Source organism: Phodopus roborovskii, unplaced genomic scaffold (genome assembly GCF_943737965.1).
Source record: "Phodopus roborovskii unplaced genomic scaffold, PHOROB, whole genome shotgun sequence".
NCBI lineage: Eukaryota > Metazoa > Chordata > Mammalia > Rodentia > Cricetidae > Phodopus > Phodopus roborovskii.
This window is the reverse complement of record NW_026126636.1, coordinates 6,293,069-6,305,456: the sequence shown is the minus strand read 5'-3', so window position 1 is coordinate 6,305,456 and position 12,388 is coordinate 6,293,069. Positions and strand designations below refer to the sequence as shown.

General features: G+C 53.2%; 1 protein-coding gene across 1 annotated transcript; it reads left to right on the top strand.

The window, feature by feature from the left end:
* Positions 1 to 4,595: 4,595 nt before the first annotated feature.
* Positions 4,596 to 11,057, top strand: LOC127238835 (galectin-4). Its single transcript, XM_051207585.1, has 9 exons — positions 4,596 to 4,744; positions 4,942 to 5,030; positions 6,100 to 6,304; positions 7,997 to 8,137; positions 10,054 to 10,092; positions 10,207 to 10,236; positions 10,440 to 10,528; positions 10,632 to 10,794; positions 10,871 to 11,057. The coding sequence occupies exons 1-9, from the start codon at positions 4,700 to 4,702 to the stop codon at positions 11,015 to 11,017; spliced, it is 948 nt and encodes a 315-aa protein (XP_051063542.1). The 5' UTR covers positions 4,596 to 4,699; the 3' UTR covers positions 11,018 to 11,057.
* The last annotated feature ends 1,331 nt before the right edge of the window (positions 11,058 to 12,388 follow it).

Genomic DNA, 12,388 nt, shown 5'->3' with positions numbered 1-12,388 from the left:
TAACCTTACGACGTAGTTCTTGAGGGGCCTTATCTTCACTGTGAACAATAAAGTTTGAACACAGCCTGGTGTCTTTACTGCAGTGGGCGGGGGCTCAGATGCCTGGCTCCAAGGAGGGCAATCGGGAGGCAAATTTGACTGGGCCAAGAGGAAGTATGCAAGGAACTGAGGCCACAGAAGGCTGAAAGGCCACTCCTGTTCTCTGTGCCTGTCCCCAGCAAGGTGTGGCACAGCACCGTGGGCCTGGGTGCCTGGCACTGGGCTGAGGTCATTGCTCCCAACCCTGAGCCAGTCCCTCATGTCTTCCTCCTTTCTTGTTCTCTCTCTGCAAGGGCAGCCAGTGCGCTTAACCGCTGAGCCATCTCTCCAGTCCCCTTAAGAAACGTTGAGGCCGGCCGTTGATGGCCCACACCTTTAATCCCAGCACTCGGGAGGCAGAGGCAGACGGATCTCGGTGAGATGACTTAGAGACCAGCCTGGTCTACAGACTGAGTTCCAGGACAGGCTCCAAAGTTACAGAGAAACCCTGTCTTGAAAAACCAAAAAAGAAAAGAAAATGTTGATTTGGGGACTAGAGAGATGGCTTAGTGGTTAGGAGCACTTGACTGTTCTTCCAGAGGTCCTGAGTTCAATTCCCAGCACCCACATGGTGGCTCACAACCACCTGTAATGGGATCAGATTCCTTCTGGAATGCAAGGAGACAGAGCACTGATATACAATAAAATCTGTGATGAAATGAATCTTTTGAAAGTGTTGATTTTGGTGTGTGTGTGTGTGTATGTGTGTGTTTGTAAGGAAGATGGTTCTCTGTTTCCACCATGTGGCTCCATGAATTGAACACAGTGGCAAGTGCCCAGCCTCGGAGCCAGCTGGCAGGAACTTTTTATTTTATTTATTTGTAGACAGTCTCATGTGGACGAGCCTGGCCTGGAACTCACCCTGTGGTTGAGAACGGAGGGCCTTGCATTCCCGTTCACAGGTGTGCATCACCGCATCTGCCAATCGTATTGTTTTAACTCTGGGTTTCCTTGTCTATGGGTAACCTCAGCCTCCTGGGTTTCTGTTTGGAATGAATGTAAGGCCAAACATCTGCTTCGTGTCCTGTATGCCGAGTCACGTGATGGGCATGTTAACTCAGTGAGGCCTCTGCTTCTGCTTCTTCCTTCCTTCCTCCTGGTGTTGCTGGGACTAGAACCCAGGGCCCCATGCATGCCAGGCAAGGGTTCCACTTCTAAGCCCCAGCCCTCTCTCCTTTTTATTTCTATTTTCATTTCATCTCGGGTTTAATCCAATGTCTGCATTTGAGCTTCAACCTTTGCTGATAATCCTTGGGACCTCTCAATCTTGTTTTCTTTCTGCTTTAAAGATTTATTTATTTCATGTGCATTGATGTTTTGCCTGCACGTATGTCTATGTAAGGGTGCCAGATTCCTTGGAACTGGAGTCACAGACAGTTGGGAGCTGCCATGTAGACTCTGGGAATTGAACCCAGGACCTTTGGAAGAGTATCCAGTGCTTTTAATCGATGAGCCCTCTCTCCAGCCCCCGGTTTTGTTTTTCCTGAGACAGGATTTTTCTGTGTAATAATCCTGGCTGTCCTAAAACTTACTCCGTAGACCAGCCTGGCCTTAGCTCAGATCCATCAGCCTCTGCCTCTCGAGTACTGGAATTGAAGGCGTTTGCCACCACCAGCCCCCTTGGGTTTTGCCTTTTAATTTTATTTTATGTATGGGGTTTTGCCTGTATGTGTGTGTAGCACATGCATGTGTCACCCATGGGTGCCTGACAGGGGTGGAAAGGGTGGGTGTTGGGTCCCTGAAACTAAAGTTATAGATGGTTGTAAGCCAGGTCATGTGATCTTCACTGCTGAGCCCATCTCTGCAGCCCTGACTAGGTTTGGCTTTTGAATATTCTTTCGTTTATTTTGTATGTCTGTATGTCTGTCTTACGGTTTTTACTGCTGCAACAAAACACCATGCCCAAAAGTAAATCTGGGAGGAAAGGGTTTATTTCACTTAAACTTCCCATCACACTTCATCATCAAAGGAAGTCAGGGCAGGAACTCACGCAGGGCAGGACCCTGGAGGCAGGAGCTGATGCAGAGGCCGTGGAGCGTGCTGCCTACTGGCTTACTCCCCATGACTGTCTCAACCTGCTTTCTTATAAAAGCCAGGAATACCTGTCCAGGGATGGTACCACTCACGAATGGGCTGGCCCTGCTCCATCAATCACTAATTAAGAACATGCCTTCCACGTTTATCTGCCTGCAACCCTTACCAAGGCATTTTCGATACTGAGTTTCCTTCCTCTCAGGTGACTGGCTCTGTCAAGCTGACATAAAATTAGCTAGGACACCATATGTAGGATCACGGGTGCCATCAGAGGTCAGAAGAGGGCATGTGATTCTTGGAACTGAAGTGACAGCTGCTTGTGAGCCGCCAGTGTGGGTGCTGGGAACCAAACCCAGGCGCCCTGCGAGAACACGCTCTTGCATGATGAGCCCTCTCTCCAGCCCCTCTACCTAGCCTCCAATTATGCTAGGCTGGCTAGGCAGCAAGCCCCAGGGACCTAGGGCCTGTTTCTGCCTCTTCCAGGGCTGGGAGTCCTGTGTGCGCTGTTGCTGAGCTGAAGTCTTCGCTGACTGCTGAGCCGTCTCCTCAGTGCCGTCCCCCATCCCTTCTTTCTTTTTTATTTGAAGACAGAATCTGGCCTCGAACTCCTGATCCCTCTGCCTTCACTTCTCAAGCGCTGAGATTATAGGTGTGTGCCACCATGCCTAACAAGTATTATTCTTTTGAGACAGGCAGGGTTTGAAATGTCCCTCATGCCTCAGCCTCCTGAACAGCTGGCGTTGGTTAAAGGCCTGTGCAACCAGAACAGGTAGCCCTACCCCCCTCCGGCACGTGTGCTCAAACTCGCAGCAATCCTCCTGCCTCAACCTCCCTAGTGTTCAGATCACAGACATGACATTCTGTCTCCTGGCGTGAATTCTTTCCTCCCTCCCTCCCTCCCTCTGTCCATCCCTCCCTCTCTTCTTTCTTTTCTACTTTCTCCTCCCTCCTTCCCTCCCCTCTCTCTCTTTCAAGGCAGGGTCTCTTTTTGAAACATAGCCTTGTCTGTTCCAGAACTGACTATGCAAACCAGGCCTCCAATTCATAGAAAACCACCTGCCTCTGCCTCCTGAGTGCTGGCATTAAAGGTGATGCTCGTTAGGAACTAGCAGCCAGCTGACCCCCGCCCCAGATGATGGGCGGGACGCTCATGGCCATGTCATCGCTACATCACCTTACCTGGCGGCTCGAGCTTTACCTGGCTGCCAGAGGACTCAGTTACGCATGCGCAAGCCCCCCTTTAAAGCAAGCACGCTAAGCGCCCCTCTCTCTTGCTCCCTCTCTGGTTTCTCTCTTGCTCTCTCTCTGACCCCCCCCCCCCCGCTCTCTCTCTCTCTCTCCTGCTTTCAGTTGGCCACCAGCTACCCCCTCTTTCTCTCCCTTCTCTCAATAAACTCCACGTGGGCACTGAGTCTCGTGTTTGTGTTTCTTAGGCATTAGCTGCGCAGCAAAAGAACAACAATGCTACCACGCCCATATTTTTTTTTAATTTATAATTTTTTTCTTTTTTTTTTCAAGACAGGGTTTCTCTGTGGCTTTGGAACCTGTCCTGGAACTCGCTCTGTAGACCAGGCTAGCCTCGAACTCACAGAGATCCACCTGCCTCTGCCTCTGCCTCCTGAGCACTGGGATTAAAGGCGTGCGCCACCAATGCCTGGCTTCAGATTGTTGTTTAAGGTGAATCTTGCTCTGTAAACCAGGCTGCCCTGAGCTTGCAAGTAATTCTGCCTCTGCTTCCCGAGTACTGGGATTGCAGCCATCACACTTGGCTTTGTTGCTGGGTTTTCATTTGTATGGGACAGGATCTCATGTAGCCCAGCCCAGCCTTGAATTCACTGTGTAATAGAGGATGACCTTGATCTCCCTGGAACATCCTGGTCATGGCTGCTGGACCCTGGCGCCCTTCACAGCTCTGTTTATGTAGTGCTTGATGTGAACCCCAGGGTTTCTTGCAGGCCAGGCAAGCATTCTACCAACTAAGCCAACCTCAAGCTTGCAGTAATCCTCCTGCCTCCACCTTCCACGTGTTGGGGTCCCCAGTACAATCACTGCTGTTCATTCCGAGGTGGATATTATTTCCCCACGTTATAATGGGCAGACTGAGAGTGAGGTACCAGCTCTGGATAGCCGGGAAGGGACAAGGGTGGGCCCCAGCACCCAGGGCCCCGGCTTGGTGTGTTCTATGGCTCTGTCTTACAGAGTGCAAGGCCAGGAGGTACATAGTATTCCTCTCTCATTCTGGCTTGCTTCTACTGGCCACCTGTCCAGATATTCCAGTGGCCCAGCCCCTGCCCTGCCCACCTGACCTTACCCTCCCTCTGCTAACAGTCCTCAAGGCAGGGCTTTACGACTCTGATAAAGTCAGGCAAGGTCGAAGTCCAGGAATACTTCCTCTTTGTGGGGGACGTTGGAGGTCAGCATCCCTGCCAGAATGGCAGACGAGGGTGTGCCCTAGAGATCCCCACTAGAGAGGCTTCATGAACTCTTCCCTGATGGCCACTCCCTCTAGTATAAGGCCACTGCAGCCTGCCGCCATTCCACACTCCCTCACTTCTCCCAGGACAAGCTATCAGCTCAGACCCTCAAGATGGCCTTTGTCCCAGCGCCGGGGTACCAGCCCACCTACAACCCGGTGAGACGCCCACCTGAGCCCGCATCCCCAAACCTTTTGCCCCTTTTGTTATGCTGGGCAAGCCACATCTCCAGCTCCTCACTCTAGTTTCATCTCCCGGGCTTAAGGGACTGGGGGGGGGGGTGTCTTTGGGGTGTGGGGGAAGGGCTGTGTGAGGCAGACAGCCTCTGAGGCCCTTCAACTGGCCCCTTCTACAGACTCTGCCCTACAAGAGACCCATCCCAGGTGGCCTCAGTGTCGGAATGTCCATTTACATCCAAGGGATAGCCAAAGAGAACATGAGACGGTGAGACCACCCCACCCCACCCCTGCTCACCCCAGGGAGGGGCTTTCTCCTGTCCCTAACGGGGACTCTGCTGTTCACAGGGTCCCTCTGGCTGCTAATGGCCTATGGGGGCAGAAGTGAACAGGGAGACCCCAGGGTAGGAGGCAGAAGAGGGAAGGAAGCAATGGAGGTCAGGAAGGGGTCACCAAGAGAGGTGGCCGCGGGGCGGGGCGGGGCAATATCCCGAAGTGACAGATTTGAGAGAATGAATTCAGATCACAAGCTCAAAGCCACCGCCCCCACCTCTCGGGATGGGGACACAGCCACTGTGTGACATCAGTGTGTGCGTGTGTGTGTGTGTGTGTGTGTGTGTGTGTGTGTGTGTGTGTAAGCATGGGGAGGCCAGAGGTCAACTTCAGTGACATTTTGTTTTGTTTTCTTTTGTTTCTGAGACACTGGTCTAGCCTAGAACTCACTAGGTAGGTCAGACAGGCCTCTAACTCACTAAGATTTGCCTGCCTCTGCTTCCCTGGGATTAAAGGTTTGGCCACCGTGTTCTTTGAGACAGAATCTCTCACTGGGCCCCAGAGCGTGTTGGTTAGGCTGGCAGGTTAGCACGAGGCCCAGCTTTCCCATGGCTTTCTCGCGCTTGCATAGTAAGCACCAGTTAACATGTCCCTCCTGCCCCCCCCCCCCAGTTCTTGTATCTTTATTTGCTGTTCCCTCCTTCCAAATAGCCACCGAGAGCAGAGTCTGGATGGGGACCACGATCCTTGCCCTCAGGTGGTGCCCGCCAGTGGTCCCAGCACTCTGGAGGCTGAGGCAGGAGGATCACAAGTTAGAGTGAGCCCTGACCTCCATCATCCCCCCACCAGTCCCCCAAAAGAAAAAAAAAAGATGAAAGAAAGACAGAGTGATTCCCATGATCACCGAGGAGACTCGGGGGAGATGAGAGAGGAGAGGTGGCCCCGGACCCTGCCGGATCGGGACTCAGGGTCCCTCCTGAGCCTGAGTCAGTGGTGTCAGGGCCCAGGCAGGGTGGCCCCACGCCCTGGCAGGAAGGCACGAACTAGCCCTTCATGTGCCACAGGTTCCGTGTGGACTTCACTGTGGGACAGGATGAGGAGACAGACATCGCTTTCCACTTCAACCCCCGCTTTGATGGCTGGGACAAGGTGGTCTTCAACACGAAGCAGGGTGGGCAATGGGGCAACGAGGAGAGGAAGAAGAGCATGCCTTTCCACAAGGGCAGACACTTCGAGCTGGTGTTCATGGTCATGCCGGAGCACTACAAGGTCTGGGCCCCTCCCCGCAGCTCTGCCCCCTCCCCCCAGCTCTGCCCCCTCCTCACAGCTCTGCCCCCTCCCCCCAGCTCTGCCCCCTCCTCACAGCTCTGCCCCCTCCCCGCAGCTCTGCCCCCTCCTCACAGCTCTGCCCCCTCCCCACAGCCCCCTCCCCCCAGCTCTGCCCCCTCCCCCCAGCTCTGCCCCCTCCCCGCAGCTCTGCCTCCTCCCCCACAGCTCTGCCTCCTCCCCCGCAGCTCTGCCCCCCTCCCCCAGCTCTGCCCCCTCCCCCCAGCTCTGCCCCCTCCCCCCGCAGCTCTGCCCCCTCCCTGCAGCCCCCCTCCCCCCAGCTCTGCCCCCCTCCCCCCAGCTCTGCCCCCTCCCCGCAGCTCTGCCCCCTCCCCGCAGCTCTGCCCCCTCCCCCCAGCTCTGCCCCCTCCCCCCAGCTCTGCCCCCTCCCCGCAGCTCTGCCCCCTCCCCCCAGCTCTGCCCCCTCCCCCGCAGCTCTGCCCCCTCCCCCCAGCTCTGCCCTCCCTGCAGCTCTGCCCCCCTCCCCCCAGCTCTGCCCTCCCCGCAGCTGTGCCCCCTCCCCCACAGCCCCCTCCCCACAGCCCCCCTCCCTGCAGCTCTGCCCCTCCCCGCTGCTCCTCCCCTATATCCCTCTCTGCATGCAGCTCATCCCTGCAGCCCTCCCTCCATCCCTGCAGCTCTCCCTGCATGCAGCCCCTCCCTGCAGCCCCACCTCCCTGCAGCCCTTCCCCCTCCCTGCAGCCTTCTCCGCTTCCTGTAGTCTTCCCCACTCTCTGCAGCCCTCTCCCTTCCCTGCAGCCCTCTCCCTGCAGCCCTGCCCCCCTCTGTAGCTCTTCCCACTCCCTGCAATCTTTTACTCTTGTCCTCCCTGCTGTCTACCCTGCTGAGGGAATTAAAGCCTTGTACACACCGTGCGTGGCCTGCCGCAAAGTGGTTTCTTTATAACTCAGCCACACTCCCAGCCTTCTACTTTTTCAGGGTTTTTTGTTTTTGTTTCTTTTTTGTTTTTGAGACGGTCTCTCTCTATACAGGCCTGGCTTTCCTAGAACTAGTTATATAGCACAGGCCAGCCAGCCTTGATCACACAGAGATCCACCTGCCCCTGTCTCGCGAGTGCTGGGATCAAAGGCCTGGGCCACCACTGCTAGTTTTAATTTAAGATCACACACCTTTAATCCCAGCACCCACTCAGAAGGCAGAGGTAGGAGGATCTCTGTGAGTTCGAGGCCAGCCTGGTCTTCAGTGAGTCTCAGGACAGCCAGGGCTACACAGAGAAACCCTGTCTCTTGGTGGGGTTTGGGGGGAGAGGGATCCCTTGGCGCCTGGGAAATGGCTCAGTCAGTAAAGTGCTGCCTATGCAAGTCCGAGTTCCTGAGTTCTATCCCCACCACCCACATATGGAGCAGGGTGGTGGGCCATGCTTACAATCCCAGCTCCAGGGAGGCAGAGAAGCAGCCTAGACTAGTTGAGAACTACCAGGTGTGGTGAGAAACCCTGTTTCAAAAACCAAGGCAGATGAATGGCTCTGAAGTACAACACTCACAGCTGACCTCCATATAAACGTGCACACACGTGAACACACATGCGCATGCATACACACTAAGTAAATAAACACAATCCCACCGTCCCTTGTGTCACGGTGCTGATGTCTGGCACTGGCTTTGTGCCCTGCAGGTGGTGGTAAATGGAGAGCCCTTCTATGAATATGGGCACCGGCTGCCGGTACAGATGGTCAACCATCTGCATGTGGATGGAGACCTGGAGCTTCAGTCAATCAACTTCCTTGGAGGCCAGGCTGCCCCAGCCCCATATCCGGTAAGGATTTCTTTTCATTGGACTCCTGGACCCATTCTCACATCCATCACTGTGGGAACTTAGGGACTCCTTGGTGATCAGGAGGATAGACAAGGGACCCACAAGCATGACCTCCATGGTCAAGATCATGAGGGGGGGGGGATTCAGGAAGAGGGAGGGGTCAGGATCCAGCTAAGGAGGCTCAGGCAGTGGGGGGCGGGGTTATAACAAGGCACTCTGAGCATCTAATGGAAGAGTCTGACTTAGACAAGAAAGGCTTCCAGAAGGAAGAAGATGTGTGTGAACCGAGTCAGAATGTGAGGCAGATACAGAGGTTAGGACTAGTGTACAAATTCAGGGCAGGCTGCTGAACACATTAGTCACCCAGCAAACACAGCCACAGTGAGCCGCCCCTGCACACCCATCAGGGTTGTGACGGAACAAATTCCGTGGAGAAAGAAGCTAGCACAGCTACCATATGGTTGTACAGAGTGTAATTTGGTGCAATAACCTTGGAAATTGGCCAACAGAGCTAGATCTGAATGCCAAACAAACGTGGGGCCTAGTGTCCTAGAAGCTCCACACCCAGGTACACAGCCTATGAGAAGCCTCCAACACACACCCACTGAGATAGAGTAGCATGCCATGGCCAAAACTCTCAAGTTGAAGCTTGCTCAATAGTAGAGCCCTGGCCTAGGATCCCCCAGTGAGGGGCTGGGGTGTGGCTCAGCTAGAGTAAGCTAGCTTAGTTTGTGGGATGAGTTCCTGAGTTCCTTTCTCAATACCAACAATTAGCTAACAAAAGCCTGAAAGTAACAGTCAGCCTGGGGGCTGGAGAGAAAGCAGTAAAGAATACTTATAGCACCTCAGGTTGGTGGTGGTGCACACCTTTAATCCTAGCATTTGGTGGATCTCTGTGAGTTCAAGGCCAGCCTATTCTATATAGTGAGTTCCAGGTCAGCCGGGATATACAGTGAAACTGTCTTTAAAAAATAAATTAATTAATTAAAAAAAAAGTTGAGGGGCTGGAGAGATGGCTCAGTGGTTAAGGGCACTGACTGCTCTTCTGAAGGATCCAGGTTCAACTCCCAGCACCCATATGGCATTGCCTTTAACTCTACAACCTAACACCTGTATACATGCATGCAAAACACAAATGCACATTAAAAAAAAAATTGAGTAGTGCTGGTGCACGCCTTTAACCCCAGCACTCAGGAAGCAGATGCAGGTGAATTTCTGAGTTCGAGGCCAGCCTGGTCTACATATCTAGTTCCAAGACAGCCAGGGCTACACAGAGAAACCCTGTCTTGAAAAACAAAACAATGAGAAAGAGAGTTATGGGGGCGGGAAGGCCTTCTGGACGGAACAAACCACCTGTTCAGCACTGTGGCTCTGCGAGAGGCGGAGCCGCGGAGACCGGAAGAGATGTGGGCAAGCGCAGTAGAGGGCTGACTCCCAGGATCCCGGCTTGCTCTAGGGTTGATGGCTGGAAAAGGCCTGAAAAGAAGTACTGAGGGCCCCATTTGCTTCCAGAATTCCACTTTCTCGATTAGTTCTCAGTAGGGGGTTGCAAGGGTTGGAAGAGGGGCCTAGGACAGAAGCGACTTAATACAAGATTGTGGAAGCAGGGACAAAGAATGGAATTGACCAGGTGTTGACTAGAGCCACTGATGCTTTGGTAGACCCTAAATCCCGGAGGGGCTGACCTAAGGTATAATCCTCAACACTTTCCAGCCCAGAATTAGGGGTGCTAACTATGACCTCCTTTCTTCTCTGTGCCCACAGGGAACTATGGGTTTTCCGGCTCAACCTGTAAGTATCTGCTGCGGGGTGGACAGTCTCCCCCAGAGGTGGAGGATTGATGGAGAGAGATTTAGGGGCAGTCAAAGGATCCTACATCCCTCACCACTCTTACTCCTGACTGTCCCACGCTGTAGGGTCCTGGATACAACCCTCCACAGATGAACAGCCTGCCCGTAAGTGGGACGGGCGTGGTGGGAATGTGCAGGGATGTGGATAATTTGGGATGGAGACGTGTTGGAAGAAGTATTTGTCAAATATTATATATGAGATCCCGATCTCCTTTGTAGGTCATGTCAGGACCCCCAGCCTTCAATCCGGTATGGTGTTCCAGGGGCCAGCTGCTCTCTGGGGAGCAAGCAGGGAATGTGGGGAGCCCCGAAAGGGTGGACTGAGGGTTTTGGGGTGGGGGGGGAGGAGTAAATTGTTCAGGAAGAAACATGGTTGGGGCCAATTCTGCCATTCTGTGAAATGTGGCCTTGTACCACAAGACTGGGTGGATCCCTGTGTTCTTTTTCCACAGCCTGTGCCATACGTGGGAACCTTACAAGGGGGGCTTGTAGCCCGAAGAACCATCATAGTCAAGGGCTATATACTTCCCACAGCCAAGAAGTAAGCACCCGGGCTTCCCCCGCCCCCTCAGACACAGAGATCAAGACCCCAGCCCTCCTCACGACTCGGGCTAGACCCCACTTGACACCTTATTTTTCCTTAGCTTTATCATCAACTTCAAGGTGGGGTCATCAGGTGAAATACCTCTCCACATCAACCCCCGAATGGGTGAGGGTGTGGTTCGCAACAGCTTTCTGAATGGTTCCTGGGGCTCCGAGGAGAGGAAGGTTGTCTACAATCCATTTGGCCCTGGGCAGTTCTTTGATGTGAGTCTGGGGGTCCCTCTCCCCACCACCCCCAGATCCGGGTCCTGCAGGGCCTTACCTCTCCCCTCTCCCACAGCTGTCAATCCGCTGCGGAACCGATCGGTTCAAGGTGTTTGCCAACGGCCAGCACCTTTTCGACTACTCACATCGATTCCAAGCATTCCAGAGGATAGACATGCTGGAGATCAAAGGTGACATCACCTTGTCCTATGTTCAGATTTGAGCTCCTCCTGGGGAAGAGGAAAGACCCCCTAGTTCCACCTAAGGCCCTAATAAAATGTCTAAGGGATCTCTGTGTGAGGGTGTGTGGTCCTGGCTTTCATCCTGCCCTGTTCTACACACACACCTACCCATCTGCCCTTCCACTACGACAGGAGTATGCGCCAAGCTCTATATTTGTGTCAGTCCAGTCACTCCTCACACCAAACTCCAAGATTAGGAACCACTGCTATCATTCATGCATAACAGACGAAGGGACAGGCCGTGTGTGGCGGTGGGATGGGAAAGGTAAACGAAAAGCTGAGTGTGGCGAGGCATGTTTCTAATCACCCCCTGGGAAGTGAAGGTAGGGAGTTCATGATCATCCTTAGTGCTATAGTATGCGAGAGGCTAGCCTGTGCTACGAGACCCTGGCACAGAAATGAAGGGAGGGGAGGGGAAGGGAGGGAGGGAGGGAGGGAGAGAAGGAAAATTGCCAAGCTAGGGGTACTAACACATGCTTATAGCTCCAGCACTTGGCAGATTTGGAGTGGGGCTTCAAGGCTAGCCTGTGATACATAGTGTAGGACTATACAATGAGACCCTGTCTCCAAAATTTTTTTTTTGCTGAGTAGAATGTCCTACAATCACCGCACTTAGGAGGCTAAGGCTGTAGGATTACAGTCACATGGAGGCTAGCCTTAGCTAAGACTAAAAGTATATCTAAGAAAAGAGAGAAGAAGAGAAAAGGCGGGTGGGAAGGAGAAAGGGAAGAGAGAAGGGGAAGGAGGGGGAAAAGGATGGAGAGAGGGAAGGAGGGAGAAAGACAGGTTACATAGCCTACAAACTTCAGAACTAGGAATTGGTCTGCCTTCCCATCATTCCATCTGTCTACCCACTTACGCATCTGTGGTGTTTAGTTTTTACAATATTTTTAAACTCTCACTTTGTAACTTCAACGTGGAACTCACTACTTAGATCAGGCTGGCCTCGAACTCAAAAGCATCTATCTGCCTCTGAGTGCTGTGATGAGAGGCTTGTGCTACCCCACCTAGCATGTGATGCTTTTCATTGTTACCCTTACACATCTACAATCACCTGCAAAGAGAGTCTCAACAAGGGTTTGTCTAAGTCAGGCTGGCCTGTGGAAGTGTCTGTGGGGATTAATTTGAATATGTTAATTTTGTAAGGAAGACAGCCTACTACAGGGGGTAGCAGGGATCCTGCACTGCTCTAGAGCACAAGTAAGCTTTCATCTTCTCTCTTGACAATGGATCTGACCAGCTGCCTCAAGATGAAGTTCCTGTCTCCACTTTCCCACAACTTGGAGCTTCGAGCTGAAAAGCCTTTTCCTCCTGAGTTGCTTTTGTCAGGGTGTTTTATTATAGCTGCAGAG

Bases quoted from the DNA above. Each gene is read 5' to 3' on its own strand.
- LOC127238835 (XM_051207585.1), top strand. From the start codon at position 4,700: ATGGCCTTTGTCCCAGCGCCGGGGTACCAGCCCACCTACAACCCG. The intron at 4,745-4,941 runs GTGAGACGCCCA...CCCCTTCTACAG, and splicing joins ACCAGCCCACCTACAACCCG to ACTCTGCCCTACAAGAGACC. The intron at 10,529-10,631 runs GTAAGCACCCGG...ATTTTTCCTTAG, and splicing joins ATACTTCCCACAGCCAAGAA to CTTTATCATCAACTTCAAGG.